Below are 25233 nucleotides of genomic sequence, written 5' to 3'. Positions count from 1 at the left end.
AAAATGGGCAGAAGACCTAAAAAGACATTTCTCCAAAGAAGAGATACAGATAGCCAATGTGAAAAGATGCTCAACGTCACTAGTTATTAGAGAAATACAAATCAAAACTACAATGAGGTATCACATCACACCTGTCAGAATGGCCATCATTAAAAAGTTTACAAATAATAAATGCTGGAGAGGGTGTGGAGAAAAGGGAACCCTCCTACACTGTTGATGAGAATTGTAAATTGGTACAGCCACTATGGAAAACAGTAGAGAGGTTTCTAAAAAAACTAAAACTAGAATTGCCACATGATCCAGCAATCCCACTCCTGGGCATATATCTGGAGAAAACTCTCATTTGAAAAGGCACACGCACCCCAGTGTTCATAACGGCACTATTTACAATATTCAAGACATGGAAGCAGCCTAAATGTTCATCAGCAGATGAATGGATAAAGAAGATGTGGTACATATATACAACAGAATACTACTCAGCCATTAAAAAAAAAAGGAAGAAGAATGAAATAATGCCATTTGCAGCAACATGATGGACCTAGTAGTTATCATACTAAATGAAGTAAGTCAGACAGAGACAAATACCATATGATATCACTTATATGTGGAATCTAAAATATGATACTGATGAACTTTTTTACAAAAGAAACAGACTCACGGACATAGAAAAACTGAATCTGGAAAAGAATATACATAGATATAACTGAATCACTTTGATATATACCTGAAACACTGTAAATCAACTTTACTTCAAGTTAAAACAGAAAAACATGCCAAAAAAGAATATTAAAAAGTAAAATTAAAAAGGCTTCATTTCAGAAATATACAGTCAATGGCAGATTGCTCTTCTAAACCACAGAAAGGACTTGAGAATATCGAGGGGCAAAGCACGCTGAGGACCAAATGGGCCTACTGATGGGGAACTATGTGGAAAGATAGTATTTTCCTGGAGGTTAAGGTCAATGAAAGTTCAATTCTCTGTATAAAGGATGCTTAGTCTGACCCCATAGTTTGGTTAGTCAAGTAGCTGCTCTGTTACTTATATATAATTAAATCTTGTTAGCTGTTTTAAAACACACAAAAACAGGATATATGAGTTTCTAAAGGGAATTTTTTGAGGTTTTCTACTGGTGGAGTGAGAAGAGGAAGACAGAGCAACTTGTATGGTGTTTTGCACATGGGGATAATATTTTTCTTCTGGATAGAGAAGTTGAAATTTTACACCATATTTAAAGGGCTTTGCTGTAAGATGACGACTTCAGCTTTGTCAAAAAAGGTCACTCTCATATCAAGATGTAATTTTACTCAATGACTGTAATCTGATGTGCAAACTCATGAGCACTTTTTTGTTTTGAATTTAGAATTGTAAATATAGATCAGAAGCACTATAGAGATTTTTGTTCCTAGCTTTCCCACTGTGTTTCAGGAGAACAATTGAAAGGCGTGTGTGAAACAGTCAAGGGATCTTCTCCAACTTGGCCAGACAGGAAGCATAGCACGGTGGCTAGTCACTCAAATGGGGGCAGGGAAGGGGTGCCCTCTGCCCCAAATCTAGCTTCTCTACCTAGTAGCTGTCTGACTCTGAGAAGGTAATTTAACTTCTCTGCACCTCAGTTTCCTCACCTACAGAATTACGATAATAATGGTAACTAATTCCAGGGTCTGTGTGAAGATAAAATGGCTTAAGATATGTGAAGCACAAAGGAATGTAAATGAGAAGTAAATGTTACATAAGTGTTAGTTATCATATAAAATACTTAACATTTTAATTCTAGCTTTTTATCAAGAATACAGGGCAAAATTGTAAATCCGTAACTTAAAACGTAGCTTTTATTTCCACTTACCTATTTTTTTCTTCTTACCTATTTTAAGGCAAAGTTACAGTTGATTAAAGAAAAGACCATCGAGTTAAAGAGTACATAAATGCAAAATACTTGATATTAGCAAGTATTTAGCTAGGGCCTTCCCTTTCTTAAGTTACAGGGGGATTTTCCTTTTATTTTGTCACTTTTTCTCAGTAGGGCTGAGCCAGGGAGTTGAAGATGCGTTAGCATTAGAGTGATTCGGTCAGAAGCTATTGGGAAGAGAAAGGGGAGTGTGTCATGTGTCGAGTGTGCAGGTAGGGAGGCTGTGCAGAATGGTATGGCATCTTGGTAAGGTTTTAGATGCTACATAGGGTTCATCTGGCACATCTTCAAGAGCATTGTTGATTGGAGAAACAAAAGTTAATATTATGAAATAGCATTCTTGTTTATAAATTCTGTGACAATGTAACATCCACATTTCATGTAAATTCTTAAAAAGTCTATTAATCAACTTTTGGTTGAATAAATCTACTTTACTTCATTTCCAACTTGCAAAATTCTCAGGGGAGGCTGAAGAGGACCTGGTTAGGATTCTGGCTCAAGAGGGTCGAATTCTGAATTGAGTGACAAGAAGGAGGTAGATCCCAACTGAATGTTGTTTGGATAAACAGACACAGAAGGATGAGCGGAGATAATCTGAGAGTCAAGCTCAGGAAAACCAAATACTAACAGCAAGAAATGATTGAATCCACTAGGAAAAGGGTGCTTATTTCAAATTGCTTTGAATAATACTGGGGTGGGCTCAGCTTAATCTTACAGTAGGAAGATGCATGGTTAAGATGGGCTGGCCAAAATTATAAGGTTGAATTGAAAATCAACTTCTGGGGCTTCCCTGGTGGCGCAGTGGTTGAGAGTCCGCCTGCCGATGCGGGGGACACGGGTTCGTGCCCCGGTCCGGGAAGATCCCACATGCCGCGGAGTGGCTGCGCCCGTGAGCCATGGCCGCTGGGCATGCGCGTCCGGAGCCTGTGCTCCGCGGCGGGAGAGGCCACAGCGGTGAGAGGTACGCATACCCGAAAGAAAAAAAAACCTCTCAACAAGAGAAGCCAGAAAACAAAGAAGCAAAGCAACAGTGTCTTCATTAGCATTAAGAAAAGCCTAAACATTGGGTTTTGAATATTAGGGTCTTATTCATCCATGATATCTTTGCCTCATTAACATGGATAATTGAAATTTGATTTTCCTCAACCAGTTTGTTTTAATGTAAAAGATCTTCTTATACCTCATCTACTTTCAGTAGTTATTCTCCTTTACTGAGTTTACTGCTCTCAGCATTCTGACAAGCTCCAAAATAATGACCTATGCTGTGTATTGTTAAACATTCAGTCAGACAGATAGATACAGATGGATGGATATGTGTTGCACAAAGACAAGCCAGCATTATTTAATCAGTGTTTGTTTGATCCGTGTAAAAGGAGTATAAATGCAAGCTGCATCCCATCTGTTTTATCATCCATGTGAAGCCAACCTCATTTTTAAATCTTGATTTCTTATGTAATTGCCCCAGAATGACACAGTGTTGGGCTGCACCCCTTAGGCCTACAAGGCCTGTACTTGCCCAGCTCCAAGACGGAAGAAGGAGCCCAGAGTCAGCCACAGAGATATCAATGAATTTATATAAGCACTTAGTTTCTCTTAATCCAATTAAACAGCTCATCCACAAACCAATCTTGGCCATGCCATTTAGAGGCAGAGACATATTTCCAAGGTACACATAGACATGTATCTCTACAAACAAAGAGATTTCACAGTTTTCCTGCTAGAGTTTAAAAAGGCCTCTTTGTTTTTTTTCTTCACTCTCAGAGACCAGATGATTAAAGTTCCAGAGAACCCAGGTAGATCATTTACATCTCAAAGGCACAAGAAGAGAAATACCAATTCCCTCTAGAAAGCTAACTTCCTCTTAGGGCATATGCAAAAAAACAGTTTTAGAATGTCAAAAGAGTCCCATCTTGGACATTTCCACGGATTTTTTTTCAGTTTCTAAATAGCCAATTCACTTTAAACAAATACCAGTGATAGTAATACATATCATTCACTCACATTCACATGGCTCGCTTTCAGAGGAACATGAATCAACATTCAAGTTAACCTTCGCCTCAGCTGTCAGCTCAGCCTCTTTGCCTTTCTTAATACAAAAAGTAACAGCCAGCCGCGAGCTGCGGCCACTGTTTTCCCAGTCTAACGGTGGCCGCTATCTCCACAAGAGCCTTGGGGTGTCTGTGAAAGTTCTGTGAACTCTCTCGGTGGGCCCCATTCATCAAGGCAGCCACTGCCGGGCCCCCGCGTACTAGTGGACGGCCCCCCGGGGATCTCTGCCGCAACTTTCAGGATTTTCCCCACAACTTTTGGGTCCCACATTACTGGCCGGCCACCCCGCGATCACAGCCGTAACTTTCAGGCCCCACTTGACAGTGGACGGCCCCTACAACTTGCCATTCCCCGTCCTTCCTTCCCGACATCTCGGCGCTCACGGGAGTTTCCTCAGTCTCCTGGCCACTCCGCCAGTTGCTGGGCTGCACCCCCGTGGGCCTGCCAGGCCTGTGCTTGCCCAGCTTCAAGACTGAAGAAAGAGCCCGGAGTCGGCGACAGAGACGTCAGTGGTTTTATGAATGGGGGAGCTTACAGGTCTGAAGCGAGGTCCTGGAGCAACATCCCACCAAGATCAGACAGCAGACAGCAGCGGGCGGAACAGGGCGGCAGGCTTCGTGACGAGGGGGCTGTCGGGGGAGGGGAGGTTACCAGTTACGTAGGGAATTGACTTCAGGTTGTCTTTGTTGGTTACCAGGGAAACTAGCAGAGGGGCATGCCCCTCACCGCCCTTTTGATAAGCTATCAGGTGGAGATGTTCTGATCTAAAGAGTAGAACCATCACTAGGTGGGGCCTGGGGCAAGTATGTAGGAAGGTCAGTCCTGTGAGTAGGGTGTGGGTGAAGCAGACAGTGGTCGAGCAGGGGATGTACAGAGAGCATGAGAACAGCCATCTTGGGTGGCCTGGTGATACACACAGGATGATCAGTTGGAAAGAAATATCATTTGGACTGATGAGATAAAGGATAGTTATGTTGAAGTCTGTTTCATAGGTTGGGCTTCTTTGCAGTGGCTTTCTGGATAGTGCAGTAGCACCGGGGCTTAGTAATTACCAGCTGTTAATCATCAGTGAGCTTTGAAATCACCCAAACCTGGGTTTGAGGGTAAATGTATGAATCTAGCTGTATGAGCAAATTACTTAACCACCAAAATGCCTGCCACAGAGAAGTCCCTCAGTAAAATTTATTGAATTAGTCTTTCTTTACTTCAGTTTCCTTGTCTACAAAATGGAAGAAAACAATACCTACCTCATAACATTTGTGAAAATTAAACAGGATACTGCATGTAAAGCACAATGACCTGGCAGCTATTATTATCATTATCCGATTACCTACAGGTCTTTATCTCTCGGGTCACACTTTAAGCCTAAACATATTAACATATGTGATATACAAGCTTATGTTTCCATTACTGGTTTTTAAACTCTTCTATGTAGATATCAAATACAGCACGCAGACGGCTGCAAATGTGTGGCAAGAGTGGAAATGAACATGAGTTCACAGTGTCTGTGAGTTGGTAGATGCAGTTTCATTAGTCTAATTAAATGCATGCCATTTACACATATATGAGTGATCGAAATCTGAGGAACAAGGCCATCAGAGGGAGTAAGGTCTTCCACCAAAGGAGTGACTGTATATCAGTGAGCTTAGGAGCTTCTTGGGATATTTTAGAGAATGATGTGTAGGAAGCTTATGTACTCAGGAATGCTCATCAGTGTAAAGTGGATTATCAGTGGTAGTTGTACTTTCAGGATCACGTACTTAATTACTAAGCCATATGATAATGAATGTTAAAGTATTAAACTAGTAATGCACTGCACATTGCAGTTTCCATAGTCTGTTCTCTAACTCCCATGTTAAAAGAAGGAATTACTCCATGATTTCTCTTTATGGACTTTTCTCAGCAACAGTTATTCATCAGTTCAATTCATTTAAAAAACATTTGTTAAACCATTTATTGAAGCCTTTGTAGATGCAAAGACGACTAAAGGTGTCTAGGTAGGATGGTGGCTAAGGACTCCAGAATTTAAGCTGAAGGTCACCCAGAGCCAGTGGAAGTTCTTAAACAGGGTCCTAACCTATAAAGGGCTGTGCTGTAGAATGTCTGCTTTGGTATGAAGAATGGATTGGAGTGAGAGTTTAGAGAAGGGATTCCAATCAGACATCAGATACTGAAGGACTGGGATTTAGGGAATGATAGATTTGAGAATTTTTTAAGGCAGCCTTGGTCACTGAATGGAGCTGCTTTGTGTGGAGAAGGCTCAAGGTTGACTTGAGCGCTGCCACCCAGGCATCTGAATGCTGCCAACTCCCTTTAGCTCATGGCATACTTGGAGAGGAGTACATTCTGCAAAGGAGGTGATGAGCTTCCCTGGAAAAGCAAACTAGAAAGACCCCTAATTACATTATTCTTTAGACTCTAAGACGTGGATAATTATTTTGCTGAGTACAGTTCAATGATTGACTAGTTTATATACAGATTAGCATAGGCTAAGAAAGGAAAAAGGGTTTTATAATCCTTAGTAAATTAGAAGCTGCAATCTATACTGCTGAGAATTTTTGTATGTTTGGAGGCTTATTCATGACTGTTAACAGGCTTGACTCATTACACTTGTGAGTTTTATTACCGTGCTGAACTCTATCCATTTTAACACAAATGTGTGCATCCGTAATATTGTAACAGCTGTTGGATATATTTTAATTTCAGGTTCTACATATCCACATAAAAGCGTGGAAAATATCCGGTATCAAAAATAACTGTTAAAAATTTTATGAACATAACAAAGTGTTTTTACTTTTTAAAGAATTTCATCTGTATATAAACCTAATTTATCATTAATTATGTCTGAAAACTTGATTTTGATCATTGAAAATCATGTTTCTATAATTACTGAACTCATATTTCCATATACCATGAAATTATGTCTTAAAAAATGTCAGTATGCTATGATGAAAGAAAAAGTATTTTGATTTCCATAACATTGCAGGACATTAAAAAGTTCCCCAGAGTTTTATATCAAAGCCTGAATTCAGTCTCAAAATAATGGTTCTGCTTTAACCACAAAGAACTTTATATATTATTTTATATCTGTGAAATATTTATTTTAGATTATTGAACAACTTTGGTTGAACTAAGGCATCAAGGAAAGACATTAAAAATCAGAAAAAGTAAGTTTAAAAAAAAGAATAAAAAGCAAACTTTGTAAATATGATAACACATAATGATAACTTAAGAAGCGATTAGATCCTATCTGCATTAGATTATAAATTAATATTCTAAGAAGATTATTTGATTTAACTGACCTCCCTTCTTTACTGTTATTCTTAACTGTTTGAATTGTACAAATTGCCTTGTGATAGTGGTCATAGTATGTTTTGGAGAAACAGACAAAATTTTAAGTTGCCCTCAAGATGTAAGCCTGCAGGTGAAGAAAGAAGAGCCTGTGCCTAGTGAATCCAGTGAATGATCAGTCAACTTTAAAGAACGAGGTTAGGTCCACATAGGAAAGGGTAAGCAAGATAAAATAATGTTCACAGAACTAGAGAACTGGAAGGAATATTGAACCAAGATAACTTGTAAACTACAGCAGCAGAGAAGGAAATGGAAAAGTGAAAAAAAAAACAACCAACCTGCCTTTCCACTATTAACAGAACACCTATATTGATTTCTTTTTTCCATTTGAATCAGTGTTGGTGACTATCACTGTTTTTTCCTATGATTAATCATTTCATCTTATGCTGGTTATATTAGTGTTCGGCTTCACAGCTAGGGTCGTCTTGATGAAGTGTAGCTTCAGAATTTTCTTTTTAAATCGTTTGTTACTTGTGATAAATGCCTATAATCTGATGTTATTCAGTATTGATTTTATGTATGTGTGCTGTTTTTCTTTTAAAGTCAATTGACCCTGGCCAGCAGTTCACATGGGAACATTCAAACTTGGAAGTAAACAAACCAAAGAACAGATATGCAAATGTAATCGCATATGATCATTCCCGAGTTCTCCTCTCAGCAATAGAAGGTAAGGAAATGCAGATGTTATTTATACCTTTATTTTCATGGGTTTAAATATGTGCGTGAAAATATAGTTTTAACTAGGTGTTCAGCCATCTATGAAAACAGTTACTTAAGATTTAGGCGCTGGGGCTTCCCTGGTGGCGCAGTGGTTGGGAGTCCGCCTGCCGATGCAGGGGACGCGGGTTCGTGCCCCGGTCCGGGAGGATCCCACATGCCGCGGAGCGGCTGGGCCCGTGAGCCATGGCCGCTGGGCCTGCGCATCTGGAGCCTGTGCTCCTCAATGGGAGAGGCCACAACAGTGAGAGGCCCGCGTAACGCAACAACAACAAAAAGATTTAGGTGCTGCTTGTTCTCACTTTTTCTTTCTCATACAAATATACCAATCCTTGAGCACACAATATCCTTGACACCATGTAACACAAGGGCATTCCTCATTACCTTCTTGCTTCTACCCTGGATGAAAGATTTCATAATGCAGTTCATGTTTATATAGGGGAAGCAAATTGAGGTTCCACATTTTACTGATGGTTGCTGATGGTTATGAATAAACAGGTGATTGTCGGAAGATGCCCATAGACTGTTACTTAAAAATGGTGACGGGTTTGTTTGTCAATAACTCTGGATAACCACTAGGAACGGCCAAAAAGTTAGGAGTGGTGATGTGACGATTAATAAAAATTAAGCACATTAGAAATGTCTAGCTCATCTAATTTGTGGACTGCTTGGTAATCTCTCTCACAATTGCAGTAGTAAGGAGTTTATTCCAGAAGAAATGATTGCTCCTAGAAGATGGGGATTATTCCTCAAATATACCTAGCTTCTCTGAAGGATTCATGAGAGTATTATCCATTCACCCCTTTCCAATAATAAATCCTTCTCACATGGCATATTAAAGACACTTAGGAGCTCATGTTCAGACTCAGCATTTTGTTAGTCTTTTATGGCCATGGTAGTGCATTGGATTGCTTTCCTTAGAACGTAGTTTACAATGTCACTTAAGTCCTAACCTGGACTACCAACTGCCACGTACCACATTCATCCTCACTGGCATTCAGAAGAGCTTTGTGGCTTTTTCATACTTGAAAGTTCACTGCTTACCCTCTTCCAGATGTTTTATAAAACATTAAATAATACCAGCTTCAGACCCGGACCTTTTTAGTACCTTAACAGTTGAAACATTTTCATCTATAGTTGTTCAAGTACCTTTCCCTTTTTTCTGCTTCCGAAATCTGTGATGACCACCACTTTATCCCATAACTCTGACCAAGTCCTACCTGCCTCCCTAGTATCCAAAGTTAATTTGAAAGTGAGACTCTGCTTAGAAGCTTTCCCAGTCAGCACCAAAGGCAACAACACATTGAATTCCAATTTTGGAGGAATAAGAACGACCTTTCGGCATTTGAGCAAGTCCATACCTCAGTCTCCGTTTCTCAAAATGGTATTATGTGGCATAGATATATTTTGTAAAATTCTCACAATCGGTTTTACTTTTGATGTTGGAAAATGGCTTAATCCCTTTTTGAGCCAATTAAAGATGCTAGGTGTTCAGGAGTTAACTTTTTTCCATATTGAAAAAATTGATCAGTTTTATCAAAGTTTCCCCAATGCTAATTCAAGCAGGATAGTGTCAAATAGGTAGTTGCTTCTTTTGAGGTCCTGTTTAAAAACTGTAAATGGTATATGTGGATGATTAGCATATGGGGTTTACATTTTACCTATTTCCCATCTTAAAATGTAAAAAAACTATAGTAGCAATTTCTTGTCTCAAGTCTCTTAAATCATATCCATAGTAAATAAGAAACTAAACCAAGTCACACACAGAGGAGAAAAATCTTTTTTGTCATTAGTGAAGCAAGGTAAATTATAAAAATAAAATAAATGAATGTAAATTGAGAACCCAGTTGGCATGATCTTGGCTAGAGCACTTGTCATTCTGCCTTTGCTGTATTGTAGCATCGTTTCCACTCAGAATTAGGTCATTCGGTACTACCACTTCCTTGTACTTTTGCCTGCTTTGTCATTATTTTCCTTAACCTGTTATTTTCCACCATCTTAACAGTAAAGTATGTCGAAGGACGCTTTGTCATTATTTTCCTTAACCTGTTATTTTCCACCATCTTAACAGTAAAGTATGTCGAAGGACAAAGAATGTTCCTCCTTGTACCTTTATTATGATAGTTGGAAACTATGTACATTTCATTCCTATGCTATTTTTACAGTATAAGAGCCAAAGCAGTTGAATCAGACTAAAACCTGCCTTTTTATAGCTCTGTGCCCACAAATACACCCTAAATCTAGAGATGACCTAGAAACCAAAAGTTTTTCAATTTTAAGTGTTATGCAAAAGGTTAGAAGCATTTAATTGAAGTTTATGGGCTATACAGAGAGCTTTAATCTAGATTACAACCATGAACAGCATTTTATCTTTGACTAAGCCCTAGCCAGCAGATATTTAAGGGGAAAAGCAATCATCCTATATCTTAAGCACAGAAAAAATAACAGCAACAGGAACCACAGAAGCACTAACTGAGGCTTCTCCTATAAAGGGAGCTTTGATAACACAGAGCCAGATTTTTAAAGTATATTAAAATGTTAAGTGACTTCATGCACAATTTATAAAATGTAATGTGCTTGTTTTAGGTTCTACCCGTGGTGATAACTTACATGACTGTGGTTAAGTGTTTTATTTGGGGCGTTTTTGTTGTTGTCCTTCTCTCAGTGGTTCTGATCACTCTCTTCATATTACTTTGCAGAGTGATCTGATGACATTAAAGAAAAAACTGGGTGTTGCCACAGTGACTCGTGTTGTCTTTATCTTGGTTTAACAGAGCAAAACTTTTAACATACTTCCACTGAAGGATGACAAGGGAAAAACTTAAAAGAATCAGGAATTGTGTATGGGCACCAACGTGCTTACTGAACCCCTTGAAAATAGTGACACTTCATGATGTGTTTCCGAATTACAATTATTTTATGTATGCTGGGGAAAAACGCAGAATAGATTCAAGAGGGTCCTAATTACAAAATGCTCACAATTGTTGAATTAGAGAGTAAGCAGTATGAAAATATAATTGAATTTCTGACCAATGCAGTTACTGTTGGGATCCCAACATGTTTAAACAGTTCTTAAGAGAAAATAGTAATTCCTGAAAAAAAGGGATGATGGGATTTATTTTAATGATTTAAGATAAATGTTGTCAAAGAAGACTAAATGGAAACTAATATTTATATGTGAATAAAATAATATGCTTAATCTTATAGATGCCAAAGTTGTCCAGAAAGTATACTTTTATTAAACTACAAAAAGAGAAATGGACAAACCAAAAGATGAAAAGCAAGTTTGGGTCACAGCTCTGTCACTAAGTAGTTAATGTAACCTTGACTTCTCTGAGTATCAATTTACCCAGTGCTAATATTCATATCAACTATCTTATTTACTGTACTCACAACAGTCTGATGAAGCAACACTATAAATATTTTGATACAGATAGGTATCCATGTTTAGAGATGAGAAAACTGGAGCTCAAACAGAGAATCAGCCCTGACTCTCTCAGTGTAAAAGGTGAACAATTAATATAGCTTAAATTAGAATTGAGCTCTTCTGATTCCTCAGTCCAGGCTTCCATAGGCCCACATCACTCACACTGCTTTCCTGATACAGGATGTGACTGTAACTAAGTAGCTTAGCATGGATCCGAACACCCAGCCTTGCCTTTTTACCTAAAAAGTCCATTTTATCATTTGGTATCATGGATAACACAAACTTCACATTAAATATTTCATTTCCCTCATTATGGCCTCATAATGTTTTCTGAGGCAGTGACACAAAAGGGGGAATCATCAGGGACCCAAATGCATCAGAGTCCTACAGTTGCGGAACGTTACATCTGTCCTTCACAGGTGATCTACTTAGCGCAAATATCTTTTTATATATCTTCAACTTCTTATAAACTCAGGAATATCAATTAGTGGTAGATTATTAATTGTACTGCCTTGTAACTATCAAAAATTCAATCTAACTATTACAGTCCTAGATAAAAAAACTTGTTTTTTTTGTAAAATAGAATTACTCTTCACTGCTGCCAGTACTACATTTCTATTAGTAGGATTATAATTAACATTTCACTTTAAAATTCATGTTGACATGGAATTTTTTTAAATCGTTGGCCAGGCCTAAATATAGAGCAAAATTTAAAACCCTCCTTTTAAATTCGACAACAAAGACAAGATGTTATGATAGACATGACTGTCTTGGTATTTACCATGTGTTGGGCATCATGTCATAGATTTTTATATACAGTGTATAAAATCATGTATAGTTGTTATTTATAGTGTTCAGAACAACCTCAAAAGCTAGTTGTTATCATCCAATTTAATAGACAAGGAAACTTAAACTTTAAAAAGTCAAGTAACTTGTTTATAATCATTAGCTAGTTACTGGCAGAGCCAAAATTTTAACATATGAATCAGTTGGACTCAAGAAGCCTCTCCTCTCCAATAGGTCACTTAAGACTGTAGCCACCTTTGAATCATAATGGCCGAGCCTATACATATCAACCTAATTCAAAAACTGCCTTTTTGGCTGGGATGACTGTCTAGGAATTTTGAAATATACATCGTGAAACACTTATGATAGAAATCTTAGAGCCAGAGGTCTTCAACTGTGTTCTGAGACTTCTGTCAAAGTGAATTTTTCCAAAGAACAAGTGATATATAAATGGCTTTCAGGTGGATTTTTTTTATTTGTTTAATATTACTTTTTGAGGTATCTTAGGAAGAATACGAAATAAGAAGACAGAAACTAAATCCCAGTTTTAGCAGCTATGTGACCTTGGGCACGTAACTTAGTTCAGTTAACCCTTTGGGGGGAGCTTGTTCCTTCTAAGAATCTGATGAACATTTTAAATCCCACTTGCAAAGAAAAGGCACCTACACACTTTATCTGTATACTAATATAGAGTTCACAGACACACAATCTCTTTGCAAGCCCATTCTCCAGTTTAGGGGCCCCTGACTTAGTGTCTTTTGCTCTGGTTCTTCCTAAAATGAGAATGTATAAGATCCTTCCTGCTATTCCGAAAATTCTGAAGGATGATTCTAAATCCAGGGATCAAAGATAAATATTAAATCTTGGACATTAAGAGATTACTCTTTTGAGGGGGAAAAAAAAAAACCCCACACATTTAATCCAGAGGGCTTACTCAAATAGAATTATTGGCTGGTATGTGTCTCTCCTACTGCGCCAGGTTTAAATGGTTTTATCTAAAAGAGTTAGAAATGACAAAGAATAAAGCGCTTCACGCCATATGCATTTTTTAACACCAGGGCTTCTTAATCTGATAAAGGCAGCTTAGTAAAATATGGGCTTGTTTTATTTTTTTCTAGTTTTGGGGGAATGTATTTAGTTTCAAACCATAAATACGTTTATTCACTTCATCTCTATAATGAAGAGGTACCTTCCTACAAGGACCTGTGTATTTTTCAAGAACTGCTTTCCTATTAAATCATCTTGCTTCTGAAGAGATTGTTTGGACAAGTTACTGTGCCTTGGTTTCCTCATCTGTGCAATAGAATTAATAGTAATACCTACTTCCTAGAATTATTAGGAGGATTTAATGAATTAATGCATGTAAAGCCTTTAGATGAGTGTTTGGCACAAAGAAAATGCCTAATAAATATTGGGAACTATTAAAGTTATCATTGCTGTTATGAATTTTATTACTACTATTGATAGGTCCTTTTATCCACAGATGGAATTTCTTTTGTATATGATCTATGGGAAAATTAGTAATATCCAAATGAGAAAGCTGCATATATTTGCAGCACTCTGTGAAGCAAAAGAAAATATTGGTGCTTGATACATGGAAACGAGACCTATAATAGCATTACAAATTTCAACAAGAGGAAGAATGTGTTCTTTTAAATGGAAAATCCAAAATGTATCATCTGCTGTTTGATTTATATAATAGGAGCAACTCAAGACAACTCCAACTGTAAATAATATAGATGATGTTACAACAACTTTAAAATGAGTTGCAACTTTAAAATGAGTTGCAAAAAAACAACTTTAAAATGAGGAAGCAGCTCACAGAATCACTGCCCCTAAGATAAATCTAAATTTAAAAAGTAAAGAGAAGAAACTACTGATATTCCCCTGTACTGTCAGTTCACCATCTGCCACTACACTTGTGCTCTACGTTTAAGTCCTGTCTTAGCTTCTTATGTATAGTGTTGAAAGGGAAATCTCTACCGATTTGTTTAAAACAGCGGTCAGCACATGGTAACATTCTCCAGTTTCACATCTTATCCATGCTGTGAGTTATCTTTTTTTTTTTTTTAACAGGCCATATCTAATAACCTGATATATTTTCAATAAGTAAAAACAAACAAAAACAAACACAGGAAAATCAGTTAATACCATCTAGCCAACATTTTCTAATAAGCGTTTAATTATATTATAGTGAATATAAATGTTCCATATGAAGCACTAACATTAAAGAATTAAAATTGTTTTCCTCAGTAAAGAATAGCTGTCATGATATTTCCCACATTGACCCAATAAATATGATTCCTTTTCCTCCCTCTTGGTTCATTCTCTCATTCTCTCTCTTTCCTCTCTCCCCCAATCCCAGACACTAATGACTAATCTTTGGGCACCTGGTGTTTCTTTTATTTTGCTCTTGAAATTCTATTTAAACTACTGAAGGAAGTTGGTTAGAATACATGCCTCATCTTAAAAAAAAAAAAAACAAAAAACAAGGCTAAATCTCATCCCATTATTGGTTGAGTTCATTTTTCTCACATTGTTCAGAACATCAAGCACTGAGTTAGCTCAATTTCTCTAACATTTTCAGTTTTCAAGTTAATTCTTTTTTTTTTTTAACATCGTAATTGGAGTATAATTGCTTTACAATGGTGTGTTAGTTTCTGCTTTATAACGAAGTGAATCAGCTGTACATATACATATGTTCCCATATCTCCTCCCTCTTGCGTCTCCCTCCCTGCCACCCTCCCTATCCCACCCCTCTCGGTGGTCACAAAGCACCAAGCTGATCTCCCTGTGCTATGTGGCTGCTTCTCACTAGCTATCTATCTTACACTTGGTAGTGTATATATGTCCCTGCCACTCTCTATTTAAATGGCATCTCTCTTCTGCATGCAGCAGAGCAAGTGGTGTGGGGATCTGTTACTCCCCAGCTCCCACCTCAGCCTGCACCTGTGGTGCTTCTTATCCAGAAAAGAGAAAAAGCATTTTTAAGGGATGGCTAGTTGTGTTGGTTTTTTCCTTTACTCTTGTTCCCAGGAAGCTAATCAAAGAGTAACTCAGAAAGCTCTATGGGTTTCTTTTTATCTCCATTTTCTTTAGTTCAGTTATTGGGATTTTCTTTTCATTTGTATTGTACATCTATGCAGATTGTGCTAATGAATCTACACTTCATGACTCTGATGCTGCAGAGAAACCTAAGTCATCTGCAGAATGGCTCTGTTTTTAGAATATAGGCACAGGTTGTACATGGTTGGGAAGTTAAAAAATAATTATTTTTGTCCTCTCCATTAATTTTTTTTAATATAGGAATTAGGAAGGGGCCTTCCAGATTTGGAATTACTTTTTGTCAGTAGAGTATTTAGGAATTACTAGGCTTATTTTGTTTCTGTTTATCACATCGATCATAAGAATAACTAGCATCCACTGGTATTTTAGATATTTCAAATGCATTGACTCATTTGACTCTCACAGGGGTTTGGGGTAAGGAGGTTATGAAAGTGCTGCTCGTATTTTAGGATATATATATGAGGGGACTGGGGCTCTGAGAGTTTCCTACAGACAGAGCTCCTGTCGTCATACTCTGCATTTCATTTTGACTACATCATTGCTGAATAAAGCCCTACAATAATTGCATCCTTATTAACATAAGCTAAGTAGACCAAAACTCTGTGACTTGGCTGAACAGGCATGCTTCGGTGGCCCAAAGTCTGCTTTATATTTCAGGGCAACGTGCCCCCTAACCAGAAATCAGTTCCCTCTGTCACAAGTGCTGATAAGTCCCCAACACGTGTAGCTAATCTTAGAATGCATTCAAAGACAATTCAATCGCCCACATCCTTCTCTGTAGCCACTCTCATAACCCAGCCTCCTCAGCAGTGCTGAGGAATAGAAAACCAGAGAGCGGAGGACGGAGAACATCGAGAGGGTGGAGGCTGGGTTCACAAGCTCTTTGAAAGGTATCCCTTCCATTAACTCATTGTGGTGATGAGCTTCAGTGCCCACAGAGCAACACACACTTCTAAAACAAATCGTCCTACATACGGTAGAAACATGGAGGGTCATTTGCCAAACTGCAGTCACATCCGGGGAAACTTTGGCAGATAATACACTGTGCCTTTGCAAGAAGCGTTAGTTTTTTCTGGTATGTTGCGAAGAGAATCCTTCATTTTGCTAGTTCTGATGCAGCTGTGGGTGGCTGCCATGGTGTAAGTGAAGGAGAAAGAAGGCCTGGGTCCCTTGAAATCAAATAAATTTACTAGTAAGTTATTATTGGATTTCATTTTTCTATTTTCTGTTCTCTAGTTTTGCCAGTGTCAGCAAACAAAGTAAACAGTTTTTTCTGCATTGTGGGTTGTAAAAATTACAATCTAGGTCTTAACTGGCAATTCGTTGTTGTCTGAGTTTTTCTTTTTATTTGTGTATTGAAGTTGTGGAGATGTTATTTACTAAATAAAAGATAGCTTTTGTGCTCTAGTGGATCGTGAGTACTTCCATCTTACAACAGGGAATAAACTGGCTTACTAAAAAAACAGTTTCTTTTTGACACAAACTTCACAAAGCGTTTGCAGAGTGAAAGGAAACAAAAGTGCTGGAGTTTTGATGCCACCCTGCAAGTTGGAACAGAGTCAGCCAGTGAGCTGGAGGTCTATCTCCAGCTCTGTAATGCTGTAGTAGTTTGTCTTCTGGAGCCCTGGATGGCATTCTGCCTTCCCTCTAATGCTGCCTCTTACTCATTCTCGCCTCCACAATTCAAGGAAAGCTGCTTTTTCTGAATAGACCGCGTACTAGCCTAGTCCTACCCCCTCCTCTTGTTTTTGAATTTGTTTATTTTTTTATCCCACCAGGTTCTAATCAAGATTTGAAGTATCAGTCACACCAAAAAAATCTCATCTCAGCACATCAGAGGTAGAAGCAATAGGAATCAGCTTGAACGATCATCAGAGCATGTTCCTACCTAATCTGAGAGCCACAAAGCCTCTATTTATCTTAAAATCTTCACAGAGATTTCTGAATCCAAGAAGGTTAAGAATACCACAGAGAGACATCTTATTTTAGAACTCAAAGGGACTTGAGGGAATCAATTTGTCCAACGCACCTTGTTTAGCAGATAAGCAGTCAGAGGTCTGGACAAGTTGAATGGACTGCCCAAATGTCAAAGAGCAACCTACCAGCATGCTGCCCTAGACTGGAGTTCTGGTTTCCTGGTCAATTTCTCTAAAGCCTTAGCATGTGCTTAGTATTGTTCCAAGAGGCACATATGACTTACCCTCCAGTGTGGAGTGACACAAAAGGACACACTTACCCCTTATGATTACTTAATTTCACATCAATAAAATAATTCATGTACTATTTTGGGTCCTGCTTTTTTCACTTAACATCAGAGCTAAGGCCTTCATTATTAAATTTTTATAATTCTAAACACCTCTCGACAAGAGAAATCTTTTCAAATCAAATTATCTGCTGACCTGAAAAACCTAATGCAAAGCAAGTTGTTTATTTTTTTTAACTGGACCCACATGACCCAATTAGTTCTCAACAAAATTAACAAGGGGAAATAAAAACTTAATTTTAACCCAGTCATGACAAAACAGCTCAGATAGTGTATTCTTTGACATTTCAACATGCTTTCGAGGTTTTAAAGCATTTCTCAGTATGAGTTAATTATTCATCACGAATATTCCTTCAAACCTAGTAGCTTTATCTTTCTGAGGATTCCTCTCCTTTTGTTAATATTCAAACACACAGGGGAACATTATTATGAAGCCCTAAAGTGTTAATCCCATGCTTAAATGAAGAAACATGGCATTACCCCTGCATGTTGAACTCATGATAAATTCTCAAAGTTTTTCAGACAGAAAAACAGGGGAGCCCAAACTTCATGTCCAGGCTAAGTTTTCCACTGAAAGCTATAACTGGCAATTCCCAGTGAATAAAATGAAAGCCTAAACCTGACCCATCCCTGTTTGAATAGCTGTTTGCTGTGGCTCGCTGTGCATGAAGAACACAGAAGCACAGTTCTACCAATCATTCACCTCATCACAATATCTGTTAAAGGCTTGAGTTTTATAGCTCTTAGTTTGCCCAAAACACAAAGACCCAGTATAAAGCATGTAAGTAAGAATTTTAAGCACCACAAGAAATAACAGTCCATTAACTGATGAAATAGACTATAACACAGGAATGGGGAATATTGTGGGGTACAATATAAAGTCAAGATCTAGCCTCAGTATTCTCACTTATAAGATTAGAAAGATAAACAATTACTATTGGTGTTGGAACTGTTTACATGACTTATTAATTGGAGAATACACATGAAACAATACATAGGAAATCATGAAAACTTACTTTTATAAATGAAGTAAAGCCATGGATGCCCAGGAAGAGCAAGTTTTAGATCTAAGATGTTTCTCTTGGACAATGACATTAAGACCAACTGTCCAAGAGACAATCCTACAGCAGGGCCAATCCTAAGATTTTGCCTATGATGAGCTTCAGACATCTTTTTTATGCTCTTGTTATTTTAATAACTCCTGCCCCTCAAAAAAAAAAAAAAAAAAAAAAGGAAAGCCTTCAGACATCTTTTTTATGCTCTTGTTATTTTAATAACTCCTGCCCCTCAAAAAAAAAAAAAAAAAAAAAAAAAAAAAGGCAAGGCACACCATTACCATAGTTTTGGACAAAAGTCTCCTTGACTCCCAGAAATAAAAGGAATCAGCTAATTCATAGTAATCCTATATTCTTTCAGTTCTGCATTTTAACTTAGATTTCTATTCATCATAGCCCCAGAAGAATACAATTAATTCTCACACACTTCTCTTGGATCAGTAGTGCATGCTGATTAGTGTTGCTTTAGTGGAAAGCCAGCACAGTATTTTTTTTTTTTCCATTGGGATTGATTGGAAAATCGTTCTAAATATATCGCATTGAAAATTGAGGTCTCATCTACTTGAAATACACTGCTCTTTAATTTTAGATTCCGATATGGGGTTAATATTTTTCAGAAGGGCAAGCCACCACCATTTCTCAGATCTTTTCTCATTCCTCTTTCTACACAGCTTGTTATGTTGGGTTGTATGAATATAGGACACATTAGGCCTTAGAGCTTCTAGAGAACATGGCCGTCTGTCACATCTCCACATTGCAAAGGACATATGAGAGAACTTACTGGAAGTGTCTTTTTGCCAGAGTGTGTAAAGGGATTTACCAGGAGGCTTTTATTCCGGGTACTACCTCCTTACAGACGAGTGTCAAAATAGACAAGGAGCCTCACACTATTTTCAGGATATAAATTTTAGCCTAACAATTAGCTCTCCTAGGTATTGAATTATTGTTTTCACTTCTCTTCTTTCCAGAATATCAAGTCCCAAATTCTTAAAGTATTTGGTGATACAGTATGGATCCCAGGTGCCTAATAGTTTTCAGGCAGAATTGTTGTATTTTTATCCCTGGAAAATGCAACCATTATTCAGTATCAACCTATTCCCCCTAAAATATAACGACTTATTGTTCAAACTTGAGCAATATGTCAAAAAACAATTCATCACATAATAACTGATTAAAATTTATGCAAGAATATAGGATAGGTCTGATTCCCCTCCTTTAGATATGAGTCTCACACCCACCTCCTCTGTCCTCAGATGTGTTGTTCAGACACATTTGTTATCATCCTTGATGAGAGAAAAGTGGCATAGTGCCCAGCTGATGCATTTTCTGAGTCATTAAACCAGATTTCTCCATTTTTGAGTGTTCTTGGAAAAAAGTTTTCTGTATTTTGGTAGTGGAGTGAGGCTCTTAGCCAGAATTCTTTCTATCAATTCTTTAATGTTAACTGCTAAATTAAATTATTTAAAGTGGGCTTTTCCTGTATTATAATATAGACTCATTGGTGGCTCAGAACCAAATCCTGTGGACATGTAGATGTGCGTGCTTCCCCAGTGGTTGTAACCTGAGGACTTTATTTAAACTGTCCTTTGAATCTACAGTAATTTGGTGTCAGGGAGGAATAGGATCTTTATCAACAAAGGGCTGCCAGAACCCCAACTGCTTCTTGAGTAGCTATAATAGATGAATAATGTTACAACCAACCGTGCATTTCAGTTTTTGCTCAAAAGGCTTTTCACTAATGCTGGTGGTATTCCATATCCATGTGTTCATCTTGGAGCCCAGCAGTTTCCATCTGACTTTCATTACTTTTTCTTGAGAGGATCAGTTTTACAACTGGAATCAGAAAAGCAGTCAAAGTAATTGCAAGTGGCAATCAGTGAAATAGAGTAATCTTAGCTTGGGAACATATGTTCCATTATAAAGAAAATATTCTTTTTTTTTTTTTTTTAAATAAATCCAAGACTAATATTTTCCCAGAGTAAGAAGGGACCATGTACAGGTTCTATTGCTACCTCCCTGTAAAGTGTTTGTTCCCCTTCAGGGATAGGCAACTCATTACCTCTGGAGGAAATCTATCCCCTTTCTGAGTCTGACTTTTATTATACTGGAGACGAAATTCATCTCTCTGTAGTTACATCCTTCAGAACTGAAAGACTTGGGTCTCAACATAGTAAACTTCAACCTCTCTTCAGACACTTATGGGCAGCTCTTATCTCCAACCCCTATCTTTTTGCCAGGTTATAATATATATTCCTTTCTCATAAGGAATAGCTTTGATTTCCTTAATTATTCCAGCCACTCTTCTTGAAAGAAACTCAAACTTACCCCCTATACCCCTTTTAAAGCTGTTGTGCTGAAGGAAAATTAGACTTTTGATCAGAATATCTGTATTACATTACAGCTGTGCTACTTACTAAATGTTGGAACGGAAGCACATAATTTGCTCTTTTTGTCACTAGGAATAGCAAAGGTGAATAAAAGAGATGTGGTCTAGAGGCACATAAAACAAGCAATAAGCAAGTTAACAAACAACTAAATATGTAATTTCAATGTGTAATAAGTCATATAAAGAGTTGCCAAGAGGGTTCTTAGGTCCCAGGGTATCAAGGGCAGGCCTTCTGAGATGGAGGCTGAGTGTTTTCCGATGGGAACAAGGCAGAGAGTGTTGTAGGATGTGGGAGGGTACTAAGCTAAGCAATGTTTTCTAACAAAGTCAGCATCTAGAAGCAGGCCAGCGTCTAGAGTTCAGAAAGCGAGGAGGTGAGTGGGACAAGATGAGTCTGGAGAAGTACAGAGTTTAGCCAGAGCATAGCCATTGTTGAGAGTTTGGATTTTATTTAAAGTATAAGGGGAAGCCATTGTTGGCTCTGAAGAAGAGACATTACAGCGTCTGAAATATATTTTTAAAAATTGCTCCCATACTAGATAGAGAGCAGACTGCAAAGGACAAAGCAGAAGCGGAACAACCAATTAGGAGGCAGTTGTCATAATCCAAGGAGAGATTTCATGTGATACAACAACCCATTGAGGTTTAAACAAGAAGCAATACCCTACAGAGGTTAAGACACAGATGTAGCAGACTGCCTGCCTGCCTATAATTAAACCAGACTCCACCAATGTCAGCAAGCTCTGTGCACCTCGGTTTCCACCTCTGTGAAAGGAAGATCATGACAGAACTTCACAGAGTTGTTGTGAGGATTAAAAGAGTTTATATATGAGTTTCCTCTTAGTTAAATCTGGAAAGAATTTTTCACTGTTATGACATGTTCCACCCTATATTGCATTTTCAGGCTCAGGCGTTACTTTAGTTGGTTTTTGTCTGGAAATGAAGAAGGGAATGAGTGAGGAAAGTGACCAGATAATTGTTTATCCTCCTTTGCAAGCTATATTTTTCTGATGCAATGGAGAAAACAGACAGTGTGTGAGAGAAAAGGCATTCTGTGGACAAGTGGTTGTGTTTTTCTTTCTTTGGAGTCCACCTTGTCACATGATAAATACAAACATTGCATTACTCTAACGTAATGGTCCCAGTAAGACCTATTTTCAATCTTGTTTAAAACCCAAACTTTAATATAGTGTGACTCCTCTTAATATAACATTGTCTCATTAGGGCATGTCCCAGGCTGTTTCCTCTTGTGATATGTTCACCTCATTGAATAACACTCCTTGTTTTACAGGAATCCCAGGAAGTGACTATGTGAATGCTAACTACATAGATGGCTATAGGAAACAAAATGCCTATATTGCAACACAGGGATCCCTCCCCGAAACATTTGGGGACTTTTGGAGAATGATATGGGAACAACGGAGTGCCACAGTTGTTATGATGACAAAACTAGAAGAACGATCCAGGGTAAGGATGAATATCTACCTTCTCCCTTTTAAAATCTTCCCTCAGATAGTTCCTGCATTGCATATTTTATTCTGGTCAGAATCTAACCTGTCTTTAAGCTTTGACTTTGTAATAGACACTAATTGTGAATGAGCATCAACAGCTTAGATTAAACCATTCTTTAACATTCTTTTGCATCTTTCAAAAAGGAAATTCTCTCATGTTACGATGTGTGTGATCGCTAAAAGAAAAAAACAGCACTCAAAGAAGTAGACAAGTTGGTTAGAAAAAATAAATATTAACTTGGACATCTTTGTAAAATCCACATTGAACAAGAACACACAGACTATGGGGGAGAATCCCACCATTTGTACTTCCCAATATTTTCAACTTTTTCTTTCTCATAACCTGCAGTGTAAAATCTAAAATTCTGTGAAAGAGGCTCTTTTTAAAAATTATTCAAATTAGCATAAATTAAGTCAGGGCAGCCAAAAAAATGATGTTGGTTAATACACTGCTGAGAAAACACATAAATGTGTAGAGGGCATTTTGTTAGTTTAGCCTTCTCCAAAGTGAATAGATTTTGATAATGGAGTCATTGCTTAGTAAGGTCCAAGAAAGGAGTTTTATTCATCATATGGGTCCAATATTATGGAGCATGGCACATTAGTTAAATGCTCTTGATTTGCAAAACTAGAACATAATGGGTAAGCAGGATGCCATATTCCCAAGTGAATATGCCAAGTGAATATCATAGCCATCTGATGAAAATCAATCTGTAACCTTGAGAATTTAAGGCACAAGTAAGTCTCTGACAAATCACTGAAGACAGCACATACTCTCACTGTATGGGGCCTTCGGGGCAGAGTTTGAAACCACTGGTAGAGGGCTCGTTCACTGGGGTCACAGTACTATCAAAAAGGATATTTAGAAGGAAGCCAAAGCCCAACTCCCCATTTGTTGTGTGACAGTTGAGATTTTTTTAATGTTCTCCTAAGCTCAATACATGGCAGTTTCTCTTAGCCCCAGTATGTACATGAGAGAGGAGTTGTAAGCTGCTCAGGAGATTCATAAGGGAAAAGCTCAGACTTAGGAAAATATAAAAAGTCCCAGCTGTTACCTTAAAGCTGGGAAATCAATAGATATAGTACACAACTTGTTTAGCAAACCTAAAAAGCAATCAGGTCTTTTCAGAATGTGAATTCTACAGAAATATTGAAATATTGTCTGAAAAGAATTTAGATAAAAACTTTGATGGCTGCGAAGACGTCTCTATGTTATACTTTACATGCAAATGCCATTCAAAATGGATGTAAATAGCTCCATTATTGACTTGTACTCAGGGTAACCCCTATCTAGCAAGCCCTTGCTTTAAAAACAATCCCCCACCCAAATAATTATTGGATATAATCGTTAATCATTCTAACAATGCCTAACATGTATTGGATACACTGATATTTTACAACAACCCATGAGATAAACACTTCTGTGATTTCTACTTTATATATATGAGTAAGGCCAGGACTTTCCAGAAGGTCACCTAAGCTCATTCAGTTACCAAGGTCAGAGTGAGGAATTGAAGACAGCCTGTCTCCACAACATCTGTGCTTACCCACCAGGCCGTACTGTCTGTTAACACTTCTGTGAAGTGGAGACAGCTGAACTGTTATATTACAGCACACATGTAAATCCAAGCTACTCGGACTGTTCTGCCTGGAGATACCGGCTGGTAACAAGCAGTCATTTGCAAAAGCTGTTTTCAGTAAAACACACATTTTTATCTTGACACTGCAGGCCTTCATTAAGCCGTGCACAGAAACTTGTTTTGAAATAACCGAATGGAATTCTGCCCCTTTTCTCCCTAATTGCTTCTAATAATAAAATTAGTTCTAACTGGCCCCACTGCCAGTGCAACATCTGATGGTAATGAGCAATTCTTGGCAGAAGGCATATTGTGACTTAAATACCTACAGTTTATCTTTATGTTGCAGGCTACCTTTTTTTCCCACGTCAGACAGAGAAACTTATTTGGAAGTTACTAAATGAGCCTCTGTTTGCTCTCTTCATTAATTACTCTTTGCTCTTGCAAGTTAGCTTTCTCCTTTGTAAAATGACCTGAGGAGGCCAAGTAAAGTGCTGTCTTGTGATTTTTATTCTGCGGTGGTTCAGTCTATACCTAAACTTATGATGACCTGCATAAGCCAATAGTTAGAAATCTCAACCGTCATCAACCTAATCATACAAATGAACCCTGACCCCCAAGGCCCAAAAAGGCCTTTGTTCTCCAGGCTAGAACACTTGAGAATAAGGGACCAAATGCCCTAGAGAGAGCTAACAAAGCCCTGGTCCTCCAAATTATCTCACCCCGTCTTCATCTTCCTGCCTCACATCCTCCACTCCACCTTTCCCCTGTCCACTTGCTGTTTCCACCGAAGTCCCAGGGAGGAAGCGGAAAGCACTCCTGGATTCTCAAAACAAGAACATAGATTAAATTTTGCTATAAAAACAGTGTTATAAATAGTGGTTAGTTGTTGCTGAAATATACAGCTCCATACTTGGGGAACTTTGTGAGTTATGTGGGCTGACCTGGGGACTCAATTCCCAGCAGCCAAGTTCAAAGTAGACATATGAACCAGCCTGGCTTTACTTAGAAACAGCCTGTAGTCTCTCTTATAAAGAGAGGAGGTCCAGGTAGTTTAAACAAATCACCTCTCCAAGGGCTGAAGCTTGAAATTTCATTATTTTGATGAAGGCTCAGGTTCCTGAAATAATATTCATCC

The 25233-nt window shown here is 38.0% G+C and overlaps 1 protein-coding gene across 5 annotated transcripts in view; it reads left to right on the top strand.

Annotated features, from left to right (window-relative positions):
* The window catches only part of PTPRD (protein tyrosine phosphatase receptor type D), a 418376-nt gene that overhangs the window by 337679 nt on the left and 55464 nt on the right, over positions 1-25233 (top strand). For all 5 annotated transcript variants that reach the window (XM_007468403.1, XM_007468405.1, XM_007468404.1 and 2 more), the window contains 2 exons: positions 7851-7974; positions 22299-22474. In XM_007468403.1, coding sequence (XP_007468465.1) covers positions 7851-7974; positions 22299-22474 — 300 coding nt within the window. The remainder of the gene's footprint in view (positions 1-7850; positions 7975-22298; positions 22475-25233) is intronic.

Source organism: Lipotes vexillifer, unplaced genomic scaffold, assembly GCF_000442215.2.
Source record: "Lipotes vexillifer unplaced genomic scaffold, Lipotes_vexillifer_v1.1 scaffold45, whole genome shotgun sequence".
Lineage (NCBI taxonomy): Eukaryota > Metazoa > Chordata > Mammalia > Artiodactyla > Lipotidae > Lipotes > Lipotes vexillifer.
Note: the sequence above shows the minus strand (reverse complement) of the source record. Positions and strands in the feature narration are given on the sequence as shown.